The sequence below is a fragment of the Dendrobates tinctorius genome, unplaced genomic scaffold, assembly GCF_039654945.1.
Source record: "Dendrobates tinctorius isolate UK_male_01 unplaced genomic scaffold, ASM3965494v1 ptg000145l, whole genome shotgun sequence".
NCBI lineage: Eukaryota > Metazoa > Chordata > Amphibia > Anura > Dendrobatidae > Dendrobates > Dendrobates tinctorius.
Window position 1 is genome coordinate 5866869 of NW_027361812.1, and position 22244 is coordinate 5889112.

At 46.1% G+C, this 22244-nt stretch overlaps 1 protein-coding gene across 1 annotated transcript in view; it reads right to left on the minus strand.

Annotated features, from left to right (window-relative positions):
* LOC141049575 (aquaporin-5-like) overlaps positions 1-22244 on the minus strand; it is a 46616-nt gene that overhangs the window by 17446 nt on the left and 6926 nt on the right. Inside the window, exon 3 of the mRNA XM_073546138.1 lies at positions 13670-13750. Coding sequence (XP_073402239.1) covers positions 13670-13750 — 81 coding nt within the window. The remainder of the gene's footprint in view (positions 1-13669; positions 13751-22244) is intronic.

Below are 22244 nucleotides of genomic sequence, written 5' to 3' on the forward strand. Positions count from 1 at the left end.
ATTGTAGCAGTCATAGCCCGATGGGACTAGTAGTCCCATCGGACGAAGTCTGCACACACACACAACCCCCGGCAGGCCCGTACAGACCCCCGGCAGCCCGCACAGATCTCCGGCAGGCCGCACAGACCCCTGGCAGCCCGTACAGACCCCCGGCAGGCCCGCACAGACTGCGCATCATTATGACATCATTTCAGCAGCCAATAACAGCCATGCCATTAGTTAACATGGCTAACACAACTGGCTCATTGCATTATGGGAACTTCCGATTCCGGTATTCGATATTGTAAAAATATCGGAACTCGGTATCGGAACTCCGATACAGCGAATATCGGCCGATACCCGATATTTGCAGTATCGGAACGCTCAACACTAGTCACCTCATTTTCGGCTTATCAGATAAAAATATAATTGTATTGCATGTTTTCTATACATTTACCACCTTGTTTTGAATTCCCCTAACTCCCCATGTATCACCCAAAAATACCTTTTTTCTTTCACCTGCGCTGTATGTAAATAAATTGGGTCTGGTCTGATAGGCGGTGTTTTTGCTCCTTCCCTCCACCCCTTCTTGGCTGCTGTATGCAATATTTCAGGTAATTTCCATAGTTCGCACGTGCGCATTGCAATCTCCGCTCGTGCATACGCAGTATGCTTTGCCCAACTACGAGCAAAGCAGAAAAGTATTAGTGAGCATGTGCTGGTGAACTATGTCCTGGAACATAGAAAAGGCAGCGAAATACTTCTGGGACATAGTACTTCCGGCGCATGCAAACTACTTTTTTTCCGGCTTTGCCTGCAGTTGGGAGATTGTAATGTGCACGTGCGAAATATGGACGAGAACTATGGAAATTACCAGAAATATTGTGGACAGCGGCCAAGGAGGGGTGGAGGGAAGGAGCAAAAACACCGCCCATCGGACTGGACACAACTAATTTACATACAGCGCGGGTGAAAGGAAAAAGGTATTTTTGGGTGATACATGTGGAGTTAAGGGAATTCAAAACTAGGTGAGAAATGTATAGAAAACTCTCAATACAATGATATTTTTATCTGATAAGTAGTGTTGAGCATTCCGATACCGCAAGTATCGGGTATCGGCCGATATTAGCGGTATCGGAATTCCGATACGGACTTCCGATACTTTTGTCATATCGGATTCCGGAATCGGAATCGGAAGTTCCCATCATGCTATGAGCCTGCTTGCTTTGATTAAGCCAATGGGAATCCTCCGAAGTGTGGGCACATCCTGTTAGGCATGTAGGCATGTTAACTATTGGCATGGCTGTGATTGGCTGCCGAAATGATGTCATGATGCACTATAAAAGCCACCGCAGCCGCCATTTCTGGTCACTCTGCTGTGAATTCAGTTAGGGACAGGCTGCTGTAGAAGACTGTGAGGGACAGTTAGAAATAGCGATTCCACCAAACATCTAGTGCTTTACCCAGGCTACATAAACCACCACTGTAGCCTTCTTTGCCCTAGCAGCAGTGTTCACAGCTGTCTGCAAGGGCTGTGTGAGTGCAGCTCACGCTGTGGAGTGGGTCCTGCAGCCACGTCAGGCTGTAGGCCACCCAGTGTGATCACTGCTGCCTCATACATCTTTTATTTTTTGAGCTGCATTTTTTACATAATTTCAATCTAGTGTGCTTCCATCCGTATCCATATACGTTGGTTGCAAACACTAGTAGTAGACAGCGGAGCCTTTCTGCAGCCTTTCAGTGCTAGTGTCCACTTTGCTGCACTGTTCACGGCTGTCAGAGAGGTCTCTGACTGTGTGTGAGTGCAGCTCACGCTGAGTAGTGTGTCCTGCAGCTACGTCTGGCTGTAGGACGCTCAGCGTGCGTCAGTGCCTCACACATATTTTTATTTGCGTGCAGCTCATTTTTTCTTCTATTAGTGTGCATCCATCAGTCTCCATCTACGGTGGTTGCAAACACTATATAGGAGTACACAGCGGAGCCTTTCTGCAGCCTGTCAGTGCCAGTGCCCACTTAGCTGCACTGTTGACGGCTGTCTGAGAGGTCTCTGACTGTGTGTGAGTGCAGCTCACGCTGAGTAGAGTGTCCTGCAGCTACGTCTGGTTGTAGGACGCTCAACGTGCGTCACTGCCTCACACATATTTGTCTTTGAGTGCAGCTCATTTTTTCTTCTCCTATTAGTGTGCATCCATCCGTATCCATCAACATTGGTTGGTTGCAAACACTATATAGGAGTAGATAGAGGAGCCTTTTTTTCTGGCTTGTGCCCTGCCGGCGCAGCCAGATTAGTATTACCCAATTTTTTTGGAGCCTCATCTTTTGCATTGTAGGTTACCTGCCTGCATTGTAATAGCTCCAAAAAGTTGGTGATACTATCAGTTTCAATTCTTTGTTCACATACTTTGAGTTTGTTTCCAACAAAGAAACCACAAAAAAAGTTCACCAAACACTACATTTGGAACTTGTGTAGGCCACATCAGCTCCTATTAAAGTGTAGTCCACACACACACACTTCATAAAATTAGTGTTTCTTGTACCTGTAACCAGCTGTTCAGGAATAAGCACACTAAGGCCCCCCTTTGTACTTTTCTGCCTATCTTAAGCAGTCTGGCAAGATGAAGAAGGCAGGGAGTAAGGCGCGTGGGCGTGGGCATGGAGTTTCAGCAGGGAGAGGACGTGGGGATTCTGCAGGGAGAGGACGTGGGGATTCTGCAGGTAGAGGACGTGGGGATTCTGGGCCTGTTGCGGGCACCAGTGGATCAGCATCCCCCAGTTTTAGCAGGCAACAGTCCTTTATGCGCAGCTTTGTAGGACCTCAACGTACCCCACTGCTGCGGAAGGAACAAATTGAAGCCGTTGTCGGATGGATGGCAGCTAACGCATCGACTTCAATTACTTCCGCATCCTCTCAGGATCAGAGCACCGAAGAGCAACCATCTGTCTCTTCACCACCTGCCAAAGTGCCCAGGCAGTCAGAGAGACATGGACAGGAGCCATCACAGTCTCTACTTCTGTTCTCGGAATCTGTTGGCTTGGAAAGAGGGGGCCAGCCAAGCAGCATTCCTGAATGTGAAGAAGAGGGAGTATGCAGTGATGCGCAACTTCTTTGTCCCTCTGAATCTGAAGAGGCGAGTGGGCCAGTGCCTATGGTCAGCACACCTCAGTACGCATCAGATGATGACGAGACTCAGTTGCCACTTTCTGGTGCGTACGGTGCTGGCGAGACAACCCCGGAGAAGCAGCTGTTTGAAGAGGGGAGGGAAGATGATGAGGTCCTTGACCCATCATGGCGTGAGGAACAGGAAGGTGGTGGGAGCAGCTCGGAGGAAGAGATTCCCCTACCGGCCAAAACAGGAGGCAGAGGGAGGGGGAAGACTTAGTTGCCTGTACCCTCCACTTCGGCACCGTTAGGAGCATTCCTCATTCCAAAGGCAAACCGGGCGCTCCCAAGAGTTGCAGTGCGTGGTCCTTTTTTGACACAGTTGCAGATGACATTTGCTTTGTCAAATGCAAGCTGTGTCATCAGATAGTCAAAAGAGGGAGAAATGTCAGCAACCTCAATACCACAAATATGTGGAAACATGTGCGCACCAAGCACGAGTTGGAGTTGCAGAGACACCCTGAAGACGTAGGCCAACGTACAGCACCACCTACCACCTCTTCAGTTCGTGTTGGGGCCTCTTCCTCCAGCTCACACACTGCTGGTTCGGCTTCCTCACATGATCGCCAAGGAAGAACCTCTGCCACTGTTGTCCGGAGACCCTGTCAGATTCCACCCATAGCAGCACGTTCCCATCCATCACAGCCATCGGTAGCACAGGCATGGGATAAAAGGCGCCCTTACTCGGCAAACCATCCCCGAGCACAGTCTCTGAATGCTGGCATTGCCAAACTTCTGGCAGTTGAAATGCTGTCATTCAGGCTGGTGGACACTGACACCTTCCGGGACTTAATGGCATTGGCAGTCCACCAATACGTGCCCAGCCGCTGTTATTTCAGCAGGCGAGCCGTCCCTGCCCTGCAGAAACATGTTGAGGGCAAAATAAAACATGCGCTACTAAACGCCGTTAGTAGCAAGGTCCACCTGACCACCGATGCGTGGACCAGTAACCATGGACAGGGACGATACCTTTCCCTCACTGCCCACTGGGTCAATGTTGTGGAGCCGGGTACAGATCTGGAGAGTGGTGCTGTACGTGTTCTTCCAACGCCACGGATTGCAGGACTCCAGTCTGTACACATAGACTCCTCCTCCTACTCAAGTTCCTCAGAAACAGCAGAGCAGGAGCCTGTTACGACCGATATGAGCACAGCCGTGGCCAAACGTCAACAGGCTGTACTCAAATTAATTTCTTTGGGGAATCGAAGCCACACAGCGCAGGAGCTCTGGAATGCTATCAAGCTGGAGAGCGATGTGTGGTTTGGGCCAGCGAATCTCCAGCCGGGCTTGGTAGTGTGTGACAATGGCCGAAATCTGGTGGCAGCTCTTGGCCTAGGCAACCTCACACACATCCCATGTCTGGCACATGTGCTTAACTTGGTCGTGCAGAGCTTTCTGAGGGACTATCCGGATCTTGATGCACTGTTGCACAAGGTCCGCATAGAGTGCGCTAACTTGCGACGTTCCAGCACGGCAAGATCGCGCCTCGCTGCTCTGCAGCGACGATTTGGCCTTCCGGAACATCGCATCATATGTAACCTACCCACCCGGTGGAATTCAACGTTACATATGTTGGAGCGGTTGTGTGAGCAGCAGGCAGCAGTCATGGAGTACCAGCTGCATCAGGCGCAAACAAGTCGCACTGTGCGCCGTTCACACTTCAGCACCATTGAGTGGGCCTCTATGAAGGACATCTGCCTCGTTTTGCGTGCCTTCGATGAATCCACGCGGATGGCGAGTGCAGATGATGCACTAGTCAGCATGACTGTCCCCCTTATCTGCCTGCTTCAACAAACACTGCAAGCACTAAGGGATGAGGTTTCGGAAGAGGTGGAGGATGAGGAGTCCCAAATGCCATCTGCTTCTGGACAGTCTGCGCTACGTGTTTCCTCACAAAGGCCTAGGCAGGGGACACTTTGTGAGGAGGATGAGGAGGAGTCGATGGAGGAGGAAGACATCTCTCCAGAGGAGGGAGGTACACAAACCTCTACTCAGTATGTACAGCGAGGGTGGGGTGATGCAGAGCAGGCCGAGGTCACGCCTCAAACAGGGGACAGCGGTTCTTTGGCAGTTGGGAGTCTGCAGCACATGGTTGATTTCATGCTGCAGTGCCTGAGAAACGACCGCCGCATCGCCCACATTCTCGTCTCGGCTGATTATTGGGTGTACACCCTCCTAGATCCTCGCTACCGGGACAGCGTACAAAGGCTCATACCAACGTTGAACCGGGAGCGTAAACTGCGGGAGTACGAAGAGTCACTGGTGCAGTCCATAATGTTTTCCATTCCACCCGACAGCATTGTTGCTAGTGCTTTACAAAGCAGCTCTGTGCGTCGAGGCAGTGGAGGAAACTCTGCACGAAGAGGGAGCAGAGGCAGCGCCGCAGCACAAGGCAAGACCACTTTGGCCCAAATGTGGCAAAGTTTTGTGTGTCCACCACAATTGTCTACACCATCAGCGACGCCTCGAGTCAGCAGGAGGCAACGCTTCCGTCAGATGGTGTCAGACTACATGTCTTGCCCTGTCACTGTACTCCCAGATGGCTCTTCCCCCTTCAAGTTTTGGGTCTCTAAGCTGGATACATGGCCAGAGCTTAGCCAGTATGCATTGGAGGTGCTGGCTTGCCCTGCTGCCAGTGTATTATCGGAACGTGTCTTTAGTGCCGCAGGTGGTGTACTAACAGACCGTCGCACGCGACTATCTTCCGATAATGTTGACCGGCTGACTTTTCTGAAAATGAACAAGGCCTGGATCTCCAAAGACTTTGCCATTCCTCTTACACACTAAATTAGTGGTTGGCAACTGTATCCAGGTCTGCTGGTGTGTTCATTTTTCTACCACCTGAACTATAATCCCTGTGCTTCAACACAGCCAGTTGTCGCTCAGATGTGTCGTCTGCACAGAGAAACACACTAGCTCCTGTGTTAGTGGGGTTCAGTAACGCCAGCTGATCCCCTGCTGTGTGGACGGCAAAGTCACCAGCTCCATCAACATTCAAACCACTACTGATTTTTAACCGTGCCCAACTTAGGTCTCTGGCTCCACTGTCTCTACTATTTCCCCTGACCTCCAACCCCGCCATCTACATCTCTGAAGTGGCGTCAGCACAATCTACACTTGTTCCTGTGTTCCTGTGGCTCAGTCCCATCAGTTTATCCCCTGATGTGTGTCCGGCAAGGTCTCCTGCTCTGTCCACATTCCCATAACCAGTAGTGGGAATGAGGACAGAGCTGGCGAACTTGCCGGACAAACATCAGGGGATCAACTGACGGGACTGAGCACCAGTAACACAGGAACAAGTGTAGATTGTGCTGACGCCACTTCAGAGATGTAGCTGGCGGGGTTGGAGGCCAGGGTAAATAGTAGAGACAGTGGAGCCAGAGGCCTAAGTGGAGCATGGTTAGAATCAGTAGTAGTCAACAACCTCCATAAAAACCGCTGCCCATTGGCCTCTGCATGCGGCATGCGTAATCCTGGGCTACAACAGTGTCAGTTGGTGTTCAGAAGTGTCGTCTCCACAGAGCCAAACACATTCGTTCAAGTGTTAGTGGGGTTCAGCACTGCCAGCTGTTCCCCTGCTGTGGAGATGGCAAGTCTCCTGCTGCCTACACCTTCCAAAAACCAGTAGGCCCCAGCCTGCTCCACGCCTAATCCTGGGCTCCAACAGCGTCAGTTGGTGTTCAGAAGTGACATCTCCACAGAGCCAAACACATTCGTTCGAGTGTTAGTGGGTTTCAGCACTGCCAGCTGTTCCCCTGCTGTGGAGATGGCAAGTCTCCTGCTGCCTTCACCTGCCAAAAGCAACAGGCCCCAGCCTGCTCCTCGCCTAATCCTGGGCTCCAACAGCGTCAGTTGGTGTTCAGAAGTGTCGTCTCCACAGAGCCAAACACATTCGTTCGAGTGTTAGTGGGTTTCAGCACTGCCAGCTGTTCCCCTGCTGTGGAGATGGCAAGTCTCCTGCTGCCTACACCTGCCAAAATCCAGTAGGCCCCAGCCTGCTCCATGCCTAATCCTGGGCTCCAACAGCGTCAGTTGGTGTTCAGAAGTGACATCTCCACAGAGCCAAACACATTCATTCGAGTGTTAGTGGGTTTCAGCACTGCCAGCTGTTCCCCTGCTGTGGAGATGGCAAGTCTCTTGCTGCCTTCACCTGCCAAAAGCAACAGGCCCCAGCCTGCTCCTCGCCTAATCCTGGGCTCCAACAGCGTCAGTTGGTGTTCAGAAGTGTCGTCTCCACAGAGCCAAACACATTTGTTCGAGTGTTAGTGGGTTTCAGCACTGCCAGCTGTTCCCCTGTTGTGGAGATGGCAAGTCTCCTGCTGCCTACACCTGCCAAAATCCAGTAGGCCCCAGCCTGCTCCACGCCTAATCCTGGGCTCCAACAGCGTCAGTTGGTGTTCAGAAGTGACATCTCCACAGAGCCAAACACATTCGTTCGAGTGTTAGTGGGTTTCAGCACTGCCAGCTGTTCCCCTGCTGTGGAGATGGCAAGTCTCCTGCTGCCTTCACCTGCCAAAAGCAACAGGCCCCAGCCTGCTCCTCGCATAATCCTGGGCTCCAACAGCGTCAGTTGGTGTTCAGAAGTGTCATCTCCACAGAGCCAAACACATTCGTTCAAGTGTTAGTGGGGTTCAGCACTGCCAGCTGTTCCCCTGCTGTGGAGATGGCAGTCTCTCCTGCTGTCACCTCATTCCAAATACAGTAGGCCTCTGCCTACACCCTCCTATTTCCTGGGCTTCAACACAGCCAGTTGTAGCTCGGAAGTGCCATCCACACGGAAAGAGACACTTGCTCCCGTGTCTCAGTGGGGTTCAGTAACGTCAGCTGATCCCCTGCTGTGTGGATGGCAGTCTCTCCTGCTGTCACCTCATTCCAAATACAGTAGGCCTGTGCCTACACCCTCCTATTTCCTGGGCTTCAACACAGCCAGTTGTAGCTCGGAAGTGCCGTCCACACGGAAAGAGACACTTGCTCCCGTGTCTCAGTGGGGTTCAGTAACGTCAGCTGATCCCCTGCTGTGTGGATGGCAGTCTCTCCTGCTGTCACCACATTCCAAATACAGTAGGCCTCTGCCTACACCCTCCTATTTCCTGGGCTTCAACACAGCCAGTTGTAGCTCGGAAGTGCCGTCCACACGGAAAGAGACACTTGCTCCCGTGTCTCAGTGGGGTTCAGTAACGTCAGCTGATCCCCTGCTGTGTGGATGGCAGTCTCTCCTGCTGTCACCACATTCCAAATACAGTAGGCCTCTGCCTACACCCTCCTATTTCCTGGGCTTCAACACAGCCAGTTGTAGCTCGGAAGTGCCGTCCACACGGAAAGAGATACTTGCTCCCGTGTCTCAGTGGGGTTCAGTAACGTCAGCTGATCCCCTGCTGTGTGGATGGCAGTCTCTCCTGCTGTCACCACATTCCAAATACAGTAGGCCTGTGCCTACACCCTCCTATTTCCTGGGCTTCAACACAGCCAGTTGTAGCTCGGAAGTGCCGTCCACACGGAAAGAGACACTTGCTCCCGTGTCTCAGTGGGGTTCAGTAACGTCAGCTGATCCCCTGCTGTGTGGATGGCAGTCTCTCCTGCTGTCACCTCATTCCAAATACAGTAGGCCTGTGCCTACACCCTCCTATTTCCTGGGCTTCAACACAGCCAGTTGTAGCTCGGAAGTGCCGTCCACACGGAAAGAGATACTTGCTCCCGTGTCTCAGTGGGGTTCAGTAACGTCAGCTGATCCCCTGCTGTGTGGATGGCAGTCTCTCCTGCTGTCACCACATTCCAAATACAGTAGGCCTCTGCCTACACCCTCCTATTTCCTGGGCTTCAACACAGCCAGTTGTAGCTCGGAAGTGCCGTCCACACGGAAAGAGATACTTGCTCCCGTGTCTCAGTGGGGTTCAGTAACGTCAGCTGATCCCCTGCTGTGTGGATGGCAGTCTCTCCTGCTGTCACCACATTCCAAATACAGTAGGCCTCTGCCTACACCCTCCTATTTCCTGGGCTTCAACACAGCCAGTTGTAGCTCGGAAGTGCCGTCCACACGGAAAGAGATACTTGCTCCCGTGTCTCAGTGGGGTTCAGTAACGTCAGCTGATCCCCTGCTGTGTGGATGGCAGTCTCTCCTGCTGTCACCACATTCCAAATACTGTAGGCCTCTGCCTATACCCTCCTATTTCCTGGGCTTCAACACAGCCAGTTGTAGCTCGGAAGTGCCGTCCACAAGGAAAGAGACACTTGCTCCCGTGTCTCAGTGGGGTTCAGTAACGTCAGCTGATCCCCTGCTGTGTGGATGGCAGTCTCTCCTGCTGTCACCTCATTCCAAATACAGTAGGCCTGTGCCTACACCCTCCTATTTCCTGGGCTTCAACACAGCCAGTTGTAGCTCGGAAGTGCCGTCCACACGGAAAGAGATACTTGCTCCCGTGTCTCAGTGGGGTTCAGTAACGTCAGCTGATCCCCTGCTGTGTGGATGGCAGTCTCTCCTGCTGTCACCACATTCCAAATACAGTAGGCCTCTGCCTACACCCTCCTATTTCCTGGGCTTCAACACAGCCAGTTGTAGCTCGGAAGTGCCGTCCACACGGAAAGAGATACTTGCTCCCGTGTCTCAGTGGGGTTCAGTAACGTCAGCTGATCCCCTGCTGTGTGGATGGCAGTCTCTCCTGCTGTCACCTTATTCCAAATACAGTAGGCCTCTGCCTACACCCTCCTATTTCCTGGGCTTCAACACAGCCAGTTGTAGCTCGGAAGTGCCGTCCACACGGAAAGAGACACTTGCTCCCGTGTCTCAGTGGGGTTCAGTAACGTCAGCTGATCCCCTGCTGTGTGGATGGCAAAGTCTCCTGCTGCCTACACAGTCGTACCACTACTGATTTTTAACCGTGCTCCAATTAGGCCTGTGGCTCCACTGTCTCTCGTATTTCCCCTGTCCTCCAACCCCGCCAGTTACAGCTCCGAAGTGGTGTCTGCACAATCCACACTTGTTCCTGTGTTACAGGTGTTCAGTCCGGTCAGTTAATCCCCTGATGTGTGTCCGGCAATGTCGCCTGCTCTGTCCACATTCCCATAACTATGGGAATGTGGACAGAGCAGGCGACATTGCTGGACACACATCAGGGGATTAACTGACCGGACTGAACACCTGTTACACAGGAACAAGTGTGGATTTTGCAGACGCCACTTCGGAGCTGTAACTGGCGGGGTTGGAGGACAGGGGAAATACGAAAATCAGTGAAGCCACAGGCCTAAGTGGAGCTTGGTTAAAATTAGTAGAAGTCTACAACCGATCTTAAAATTTCTTCAATGCAGCCTCAGCCTGCTCCGTGCTTGTCCCTGGGCTTCAACACAGCCAGTTGTTGCTTGGAAGTGCCGTCTTCACAGAGTAAAACACTAGCTCCTGTGTTTGTGGGGTTCAGTAACGTCAGCTGTTCCCCTGCTGTTTTGATGGCAATCTGTCCTGCTGCCTCCCAATTGACAGCACATCAGGCCTCAGCCTGCTAAGTGCTTGTCCTGGGCTCCAACATCGCCAGTTGCTGCTCATAACTGACTTTGGCACGGGTACTCCCTCCTGCCCAGCTTGGTTCCAGCCCTGCCTGCTGTTTCCGGGAAGTGTCAATGTCAGTTTGCCACCCCAAGTTGCCATGTCGTGTTGCGGTTGGGTTAGCCGAGGCTAGGGTGCCAGCAGTTTAGGTGCTTCCTATGTGAACTGCGGGTTCTGGTAAGAAAGGCTTGTTCCGTAGTGCCAGTAGGACAAGCACCCCCTGTAGGACTGTGTGATTCGGTAACTGCGGCCAGCTTGCGGCATGCCAACTTTGCTTTTCAGGGGTAACTTCTGCTACCCCTCCGGGTTCCAGCACCGTCAGCTGGTTCTCGTCAGAGCCTTTGGCCTAGGTACCTCCATCTCGGTATCCGAGTTCCGGCAACGTCTGCTGGTCCTTGGTAGTGCTTTGTAGCACAGGTACCTCCTGCTTAGTAACCGGGTTCCAGCACCGTCAGCTGGTCCTCGGTTGTGCCATTGGCTCTTATTCCTTCTGCTGCCCCTCCGGGTGCCAGCACTGTCAGCTGGTCCTCGCTATTTCCATTTGCTCTTGCAGCTTATGCTACCCCTCCGGGTTCCAGCACCGTCAGCTGGTTCTCGTCAGAGCCTTTGGCCTAGGTGCCTCCATCTCGGTATCCGAGTTCCAGCAACGTCTGCTGGTCCTTGGTAGTGCTTTGTAGCACAGGTACCTCCTGCTTAGTAACCGGGTTCCAGCACCGTCAGCTGGTCCTCGGTAGTGCCATTGGCTCTTGTTCCTTCTGCTGCCCCTCCGGGTGCCAGTACAGTCAGCTGGTTCAAGAGGACAAAGAACAGGAAGACAACCACCAAGATGCAGAACAACAAGAGAGAGAAGACAAAGAAGCATAAAAAAACAAAGCAGAAGAACATTAAGCATAAGACTAATACTCTGAGCAAATGATATTATCTTATTTATAAGCAGAAGAAGACTAAGCAGTGTATGGCGGTGAGTCCGTTCCTCCTCGTGGTGCCCCTGGAAAAGGCCTGCTGCTGCAGGCCAAACTGAACGCGGACAAATCCTGTTGTAAATCTTTTGTGACAGGCAGAACGGAAGGTGTAAACTTCTAACTTTTCTAGATAACAACTACAGGAATGCCTGACACAAACAAGAATATGATGAAGAAGAATAGGAAGAAGATGAAGAAGTTGAATATGTAGAATAATAATTGTTGAATAAGAAGAATATGAAGAATGTAAGAAAAGGAAGAAGAAGAAGAATGTAAAAAAAGGAAGTAGAAGAATTTAAAAAAAGGAAGAAGAAGAATGTAAAAAAAGGAATAAGAAGAAGAATGTAAAAAAAGGAAGTAGAAGAATGTAAAAAAGGAAGAAGAAGAAGAAGAATGTAAAAAAAGGAATAAGAAGAAGAAGAAGGTAAAAAAAGGAAGAAGAATAAGAAAGAAGAAGAAAGAAGAAAGAAGAAGTAGACATACATGTCTGGCAAAATATAAATGAGGCAAACATAGTCAATATCTTTGTAACTCCTAACGTCTTTAAAAAAAAAGTTTAATTCCTGCTATTCCATTTGATTGGGCTAAACCTCTATGGCTTTAATGTCTCCTCCAACTCCCACAATACATTCTACATTATTCTTAGTTGTTTTTCTTCATGTAGAATTAACCTACAAGGAAAGAAAGGGTTTTTTTTAATTCCGATATTTTGGCCCCATTGACTTGCATTGGTTCCCGGTATCGGAATCGGCGATACCGATACTTTTTTTTAAGATCGGCCGATCCATTCCGATCCGATATTTTCAAGTATCGGCTGGTATCGCTCAACTCTACTGATAAGCCGAAAATTAGGTGACAAATTCCCTTTAAGAAAAGTAAAAAGTGTGATCTACCAGGATCACAAAAATTTTACAAAACTAAAAAGAGGTCACCTAAAATAACTGATATTACATAAAAGCGTTTATTACTCGCTTTATGAACCTCTGATGTAGGTCTGAATCACTTTAACAATGGTGTTGATTTCAATTTGAGAAAAGTAATAAAGAAAAATATATCTTTATTATGGGCACGTATATACTTAAGTCAATATGCCTTTTAACCCTGTATTTAACTTTAATTTAACAGAGCTATTAAAATAATGTACGCAGGTACAGCATAGGCAGTGAGGTATGCGGTACGTTCTGTTTCTGTAGTTCCTCTTGATGATATGTTGCAATTTGTAATTACATTTATATCATGTTTATCTTTTGTGTATAATTATGTTGTGCTTTATTAATACATTTTTGCAATATCCCTTTGTATTCCTGCTTTTAGCTGTTCGGTTGTGTGTTGTTCTATTATGCCTGTATTTTTGCAAGCAGAGGAGATATAAACTACAGTACAGTAATTAAAAATAATTACTCTACCACTATGGCGGTTAATTCTATGAGATAATTATCTTAGACTTTTTACCCACAAACTTATTACAGCTCTTTACAACTTCTGATTTGCATGGAGCCACTCATAGGGAATCAAAAAGTTGCAAAATTTGTCAAAAGTGGTAATTTGTGACAATTTTTGCACCGGCACCTTTTCAAAGAGTGTGCGGGTCATAGTTAAGGTTGGCATTGCCTATAGGTGTGCAAAAGAAAACTTGCATACATTGTAGCTAAAATCTATGCCAACTCATAGATGGCATAAATTTCATTTTCTAGCACAAGGCTAGCCCAATAATGTGCCAAATATATGTAGAAGTGTGCACCTTTATATAAATTTGGTTTTCCTTCTCACGAGATATAGTTTCAAGACTGGTGCATAAAACATCAGTCTAAATAAATGTTTTTCTTAGAATAAAATTCTTTACGAGGTGGACAAACATCTGTTACTTCAGAAGCCTGGAAAAAAATAGTGTCTAGCTAATGTAGGCCTGTGCCTAAGGGGGTCAAGTAACAGGAGGCAGGTTTGTCTAGTACAGTATGAAATCAATAGGTTTTCTGATATTTTTTTCAATTTAAAGTGATCATACATTTTAAAACATTTATTTTAATATCTCACCCATTGATCTTTAAAGATTCCAGTAATGGCTGCAGGACCAAGGGATCGAGCTGGGTTCATAGAGCATCCAGTGAAGTAAATCTGCCAATAAATGTTATACATTTAATAAGCTGCAATGCTTATATCTGGACTTTAAGTAGGTAAATAAATGCTATTTATATGGGCGTGTGTTTGTCAAAAAATGCTGCAAGTTAAGAATGCTTTAAAAAAGAGATGTGTTAATTCTTTTTTATGCATTAAAATGGAAAGTGAATGAACAACAGATAAATCTAAATCAAGTAAATATTTGTTATGAGCGCCTTTTGTCTTCAAAACAGCACCAATTCTTCTAGGCACAAGCGCACCCAGTTTGTGAAGGAATTTGGCAGAGAGATTGTTCCAAACATCTTGGAGAACTAACCACCGATCTTCTATGGATTAAGGCTTTCAAAAATCCTGTTGTTTCTTTATGTAATTCCAAACAGGTTTCAATATGTTGCTCATATTATCAGTTTCAGGACTGCTTGTTCTTCTTTAGGCTAAAGAGAGTTTATAGTGACATTGGCTATATATTTGGTGTTATTGTAATGCTGCAGAATAAATTTGGAGCCAATCAGACGCCTCCTTGCATGATAGATAATTACAAAACAGAAGAAAATCCAGCTCACTGAACTTGTGAACAAATTTCTTTCTTTAGTCACCAAAAGTGCTCAGCAGAGGGTAAAAAAGTTTTTACCCTCTTGAGGTGGATTTTCTTCTGTTTTGTGATTGCTCTACGCCTTGACACAGTGTTTCCTGTGTTCTAAACACCTAGGGATGTCTATTATGGTGAGCTGGACTTATTTCTATTTCATGATGGATAATTATCTGATTGAATTTCTTGGCATTGAGGACAGAAATTAATCTTGATCAAATCCCCAACTCCATTTGCTGACATGCTGCCCCACACTTACAAGGGACCTCCGACATGCTTCACTGATGCTAGCAGACTCTCACTATTGCATCATGAACAAACTGCGTTCTGTTGCAGCCAAATTTTTACATTTTGTCTCTTCAATCAAGACCATCTGCTGATATATTTCTGCACTTCAGTTACTATGTTTTCATGCATAGTTGAGTAACATGTTGAAGGTTTAGCTTTTTGACCATAATTCTTCCATGAATACTACTACTATTGACCAGACTTTTCCAAACAGTAGATCAATCATGCTTATTCCCACTGGTTTTGGCCACTTAGCAGCTGATGGTACTGCTAGGTATCTTTCAATTTTGAGTGGATGTAAGTATGATGTATCTTTAATCTGCTGAACCAAGTATCCTTGGCTGACCACTGTGTCTACAGTTCACAACGTTGTCCATTTCTTGGTGCTTCTTCAAATGAGTTTGAACAGCCATTTTGAAACCCCAGTCAACTTTAAAATCTTTGCCTGGGAAAAACTTTTATGATGCAGTATAACTACCATGTTTCTTGCTGTGCTGATTCTTGCCATGGTGTATGACCTGTGATATGAAACATTCTTCCACAGCCTCACCACAAAGTTTTAAGCCTTCTATACAGCTGTTTCTTTTTCATTTAGTGACTGGGTCAACCTACATATGAAAATAATGGCTTTCATCATCTGTTTGGTATAATTGATTACCAAATAATAATAATAACTCAAAATCCCTGACTTTGTTCAAGTATAGTTAGAAGAAATGATGTTTTGATGCTGTTTGAAAGGCCTCCACCATGATTCACTAAATATTGATTTTATTTAGATTATCCACATTTTAGATATACAATTTATTTTAATCAATTTTCAGAAAATACATTTTTCAACATAATTTCCATGCTTTTGAATATACTTTGTCAATATGACATCAAGCTTTCTTATTCCCTTATTAAAAAACATTTTAGACTGAGCAGCGAGCTATGAAAGCACTGCTGTTTTCTCTTCGATATCAGACATGAATTTTCATCCCTGTGGCATTTTTGTGGAGTAATAAACATAGTCCAATAGGCAGGATCAAGACTACAGGGAAGATGTTTTCACACTTCAAAACAAAGGTTTTAGAGAGTGTTGACAGTAAGGCAGCGGTTTGCAGATGTGCGTTGTTATGCAACAAACTTTTGATAGCAGTCCTCTGCTTTGGTTTCCGAATTTCTTCACAGCAGCAGACACCTTCAGACCACATAAAAAACAAAACACTATACACCACTCTTTCTCCATGCAGATCTCAAGTTGGGCAACCAACCATTATTTCTCACACTGCAGTGACAGATGAACTTATGTAATATGCTCAAACCTGTAACGCAGTGACTGGAAAGACAGCAGATTCCAACGTAAAATGAAAAAAAGAGTAAAACTATGGCAGATGCAGGTACTACCAAGGAAAACACATTTACCATGAGATTGGAGCTTCGCTGCACTGCATTTAGTGAAGAAGTAGTCAGTAATAAGGGTCCAATTCTGAAGACAGATGCAGGTCCCACTGGTGGATCCCATATCTCCCATACATTTATGGCAAATTCTGTAGCTATGCCATAAATGTACCAGATTAATATACCCCTTTAATAATTTGAAGATCTATTCACTGACAAGAAATTTGGGTTTCTATGAGATCAGAAAGAAAGGTTCCCCCACCCAAAAAAAACCCAGCACCAACTCTTGTATACAGCGGGGAAAAAGGTATTTAGTCAGCCACCAATTGTGCAAGTTCTGCCACTTAGAAAGATGAGAGCGGCCTGTAATTGACATCATAGGTAGACCACAACTATGAGAGTAAAAATGAGAAAACAAATCCAGAAAATCTCCGTGTCTGATTTGATAAGATTTATTTTGCAAATTATGATGGAAAAGAAGTATTTGGTCATTAACAAGTAGGAGAACTTGCACAATTGGAGGCTGACAAAATACTTTTTTCCCCACTATATAGGCTGTTTCAGAAGTCATTCAAGTGATCACAAGACGTCCATCCTTCAGAGAGGGACTGTTTCTTTTATTGTTGTGGCAAGGAAAATATGAACCTGCATAATTAATATAAGGGGCAGGTGCAGACATTTTCTAATTTGAGAGAATCGGAGTGTGATCAGAGTGTGATCATAATATGATAAGGGGATGAGAGAATCGTAACGCAATGTGGGGAGAAGATGGAGAACAATTTCCTCCATATTCATTATTTAATTTGCTCCTTTTTAAGGTAACTTTACTTGTTTTTGTCTTTTTTGTAAATGTGGGTATGGCTTTCCTTATACAGATATTTTAGCCTAATTCATAATTTGTGACTTTTTGAAATGTTGCCAAATTCTTGCGAAGTGGTAATCCAGTATAAAATCTGACTAATTAGGCTACGTTCCCACAATAAGTTTTTGGTGATTTTTTTATGCTGCATATTTTCGAAAAAATGTAAGTAACCTATTTTACGGGTACAGAAATGCTTCAGCAAATCTACAACATCAAAAACTAACTAAAAGCTCATTGTGTCAACATAGCCTTGCATATGTTGAGTATTTGGTAAGTTTTTTTTACCTTGGATTGACACATTTTCTGTGTTTTGGGGACACTCCTGGTTTTGGCATACAAATACTGATGTAAAAATGCTGACTTGTGAATGAGGCCTAAAGGTTCCAAAAGCTCCAAAAACATTTTTTTTTTTGTGGGGAAACAGTTTTCCATTTTGTTTAAATTACGTTAAGGTTAAAGTTGTAAAAAGCGGTGGAAGAGGTATTTCCATCTCCAAGATCCTATCCCAATATGAGATAGAATAGGTGAAATAATATTAGCAAATATCTCTAATTAGAAATGTAGTACAGTTCTTTTGATTTGCTATGTCTCTTTCCTCATGGGCAAATCACTGCAGTAGCTACAGTGGGGCAAAAAAGTATTTAGTCAGTCAGCAATAGTGCAAGTTCCACCACTTAAAAAGATGAGAGGCGTCTGTAATTTACATCATAGGTAGACCTCAACTATGGGAGACAAACTCAGAAAAAAAAATCCAGAAAATCACATTGTCCGTTTTTTTTTTCATTTTATTTGCATATTATGGTGGAAAATAAGTATTTGGTCAGAAACAAAATTTCATCTCAATACTTTGTGATATATCCTTTGTTGGCAATGACAGAGGTCAAACGTTTTCTGTAAGTCTTCACAAGGTTGCCACACACTGTTGTTGGTATGTTGGCCCATTCCTCCATGCAGACTCCTCTAGAGCAGTGATGTTTTTGGCTTTTCGCTTGGCAACACGGACTTTCAACTCCCTCCAAAGGTTTTCTATAGGGTTGAGATCTGGAGACTGGCTAGGCCACTCCAGGACCTTGAAATGCTTCTTACGACGCCACTCCTTCGTTGCCCTGGTGGTGTGCTTTGGATCATTGTCATGTTGAAAGACCCAGCCACGTTTCATCATCAATGCCCTTGCTGATGGAAGGAGGTTTGCACTCAAAATCTCACGATACATGGCCCCATTCATTCTTTCATGTACCCGGATCAGTCGTCCTGGCCCCTTTGCAGAGAAACAGCCCCAAAGCATGATGTTTCCACCACCATGCTTTACAGTAGTTATGGTGTTTGATGGATGCAACTCAGTATTCTTTTTCCTCCAAACACGACAAGTTGTGGTTCCACCAAACAGTTCCAGTTTGGTTTCATCAGACCATAGGACATTCTCCCAAAACTCCTCTGGATCATCCAAATGCTCTCTAGCAAACTTCAGACGGGCCCGGACATGTACAGGTTTAAGCAGTGGGACACGTCTGGCACTGCAGGATCTGAGTCCATGGTGGCGTAGTGTGTTACTTATGGTAGGCTTTGTTACATTGGTCCCAGCTCTCTGCAGTTCATTCACTAGGTCCCCCCGCGTGGTTCTGGGATTTTTGCTCACCGTTCTTGTGATCATTCTGACCCCACGGGGTGGGATTTTGCGTGGAGCACCAGATCGAGGGAGATTATCAGTGGTCTTGTATGTCTTCCATTTTCTAATTATTGCTCCCACAGTTGATTTCTTCACTCCAAGCTGGTTGGCTATTGCAGATTCAGTCTTCCCAGCCTGGTGCAGGGCTACAATTTTGTTTCTGGTGTCCTTTGACAGCTCTTTGGTCTTCACCATAGTGGAGTTTGGAGTCAGACTGTTTGAGGGTGTGCACAGGTGTCTTTTTATACTGATAACAAGTTTAAACAGGTGCCATTACTACAGGTAAAGAGTGGAGGAAAGAGGAGACTCTTAAAGAAGAAGCTACAGGTCTGTGAGAGCCAGAAATCTTGATTGCTTGTTTCTGACCAAATACTTATTTTCCACCATAATATGCAAATAAAATGAAAAAAAAACAGACAATGTGATTTTCTGGATTTTTTTTTCTGAGTTTGTCTCCCATAGTTGAGGTCTACCTATGATGTAAATTACAGACGCCTCTCATCTTTTTAAGTGGTGGAACTTGCACTATTGCTGACTGACTAAATACTTTTTTGCCCCACTGTATAATGCATGTGTGTTTGTTTGCTGCAGACATTGCTGGACTGGCCATCCGGCAATTCTGGCAAATGCCAAAAGGGCCTGTCTGGTCATGGGCTGCCTTTTCTGCTATGTTGTTAACATAATCGTTGTTCTCAAGACACCCATACTGTTAAGAGTTGTGTGACAGAGCACAAAGTCGCCGGCCACGGGTATCATTAGAAAAATAGAAATATTGATCTTATAGTAAATCTTCCTTTCCTCAATTGAGAGTAATATTAGTAATATATCCTATCTGGTGCTGGGGACAGGGACTACATAGGCCTGTATGATTTCAAATTCCAGGGCTGAATTTCAGTCCCAGTCCATACCTGGCTGCAAATTGTCCACAAAATCTGCATATAATAATCAGCGTACCTGCAAGAGAAATTCCCATGCTGCAGATTTGGAAAACGCCCCCCCAGGTCAGTTTACACAGCGATAAAAAGAAGTCACAGTGGGCACGAGATCTCTATAGATCCCATCTGCTTTGCTGGAACTGTAAGGGCGCTTTTACATTGCATTTAACTACACGTTTGTGGTTCCCATTGGGATTTACATTTAAGTTCCCCGCATAATGGAATTCGGATGTATGCACCGACGGGACCAACGAAAGTGTAATGAAACTCAATATCAAAAACACACCCAAAGCCCATTGTGGGAACGCAGCCTAATTGTATTATAGGACAATTGGAAACTAAGGTCCCATTCACACAGTCAGTACTTGATCAGTGTTTTACATCAGTATTTATAAGCCAAAACCAGGAGTGGGTGAATAATACAGAAGTGGTGATGTGTTTCTATTATACTTTTCCTCTTCTGATTTGGGCTTACAAAGAAAAAAAATAATAAATCATTGCCATAATATTGGAATGAACATGCTGAATTCCTCCTGGACATGTAGAAGAGCAGTGAAGAGCATCTTAAGATTACCAAATAAAGAGAAATATAAAATTCCGGACATTCCTCACTGTTACACCCTGCAAGTAATATTAAGTGCATACAGTATAGTGGGAATAATTGCGGTATTGTGGTACAATGTATATTTCTGTATAAATAATGCATAATTAGTGCATCTTTTCTTTGCCTCCCTTCCCCTTCATTATCTCACATTAATTCAAAATAATAAAAAGAAATTGTTGTCTACAAAGAATTAACATTCCAATTATAGGAAAATTTAAAGAATTACAGTTGGGAAAAAAAGTATTTAGTCAGCCACCAATTGTGCAAGTTCTCCCACTTAAAAAGATGAGTGAGGCCTGTAATTAACATCATAGGTGGACCACAACTAAGAGAAATGAGAAAACAAATCCAGAAAATCACCTTGTCTGATTTGGCAAGATTTTTTTTTTGCAAATTATGGTGGAAAATAAGTATTTGGTCATTAACAAAAGTTCATCTCAACATTTTGTTATATCTCCTTTGTTGGCAATAACAGAGGTCAAACGTTTTCTGTAAGTCTTCACAAGGTTGGCACACACTGTTGGTGGTATGTTGGCCCATTCCTCCATGCAGATCTCCTCTAGAGCAGTGATGTTTTGGACCTGTCGCTGGGCAAAACAGATTTTCAAATCCTTCCAAATGTTTTCTATGGGGTTGAGATATGGAGACTGGCTAGGCCACTCCAAGTCCTTCATATGCTTCTTATGAAGCCACTCCTTCGTAGCCCTGGTGGTGTGCTTGGGATTATCGTGCTGAAATATCCATCCACATTTCATCTTCAATGCCCTTGCTGATGGAAGGAGGTTTGCACTCAAAATCTCACGATACATTGCCCAATTCATTAATTCATGTACATGGATCAGTCGTCCTGGTCCCTTTACAGAGAAACAGCCCCAAAGCATGATGTTGCCAACCCCATGCTTCACAGTAGGTATGGTGTTCTTTTGATGCAACTCAGCATTCTGTCTCCTCCAAACACGACGAGTTTTGTTTCTACCAAACAATTCTACTTTGGTTTCATCCGACCATATGACATTCTCCCAATATTCTTCTGGGTAATACAAATGCTCTCTAGCAAACTTCAGACGGGCCCAGACATGTACTGGCTTAAGCAGGTGAACACATTGTAACAACCTTGCTGGCATCACTGCATGGCCTCCCATCCCCCACACACCAACTTACTCACTGCTCCAGGTCATGCTGTGATTTCTATCTTGTGCCAGCTCCATGCGCTATGCCTCTTGTCTCCTGCTTTCTCTCTTCATGTTTCCTGACTGAGTGTATAGGGAGGCGGCGCCTGAATTCTATGCTTCTTATGGAATCAGGGTGCACCTGGCTAATATGTTCGTGATGAATTACCTAGAGCCCTCTACTATTTAGGCCTGCCCCACCCACTGGAACATTGCCTGTGCAATGTCTAAACTCAGTATCTTGCTACTGAGCCTGCCAGGTCATCTCCTGTGTATCTCCGCCTTCTCTAGAGGAATACTCCTAGCCTTGCTTAGTATTTTCTGTCTCCCCTGTCTGTGCTCTGCACCCTTGCAGCTCTGTCGGTGCTTGGCACCCTTGCAGCTCTGTCTGTGCTCTGCACCCTTGCAGCTCTGTCTGTGCTCTGCACCCTTGCAGCTCTGTCTGTGCTCTGCACCCTTGCAGCTCTGCCTGCTTCGCTCCCTTGCAACTCTGCCTGCTCTGTAAGCTCTGCCTGTTCTCAGTATTCTTGCGGTTCTGCTGTTGCAGAACCTCCTGCCTACACTGCACTCCTGCGGCTCTGCCTACTCCACAGTCCTATGGCTCCACCTACTCCGCCCTCCTGCGGCTCTGCCTACTCTGCACTCCTGAGGCTCCGCCTACTCCACACTCCTGCAGCTCCGCATACTCTGGACTCCTGCAGCTCCGCCTACTCCGCACTCCTGCCTGTATCCATACCTGCTCCTCCAGTGTGAACAGGTCCAAACCTGTCCCATCATATTCCACGCCCTCCTATCAGTACTTGTACCTGCACCTCCTGTGTGAACAGGACCCTACCTGTTCCTCCACATTCCATTCCTTCCTGTCAGTACTTGCTCCTGCTGTGTGAACAGGTCTCTACCTGTTCCTTTGTACACCACACTTGCCTGCCCTGTGTCTCAAGCCGTGCCTGCCTGCCCAGTGAAGCCGAGCCTGCTTGCCCTTTGCCCTATGTCTCCAA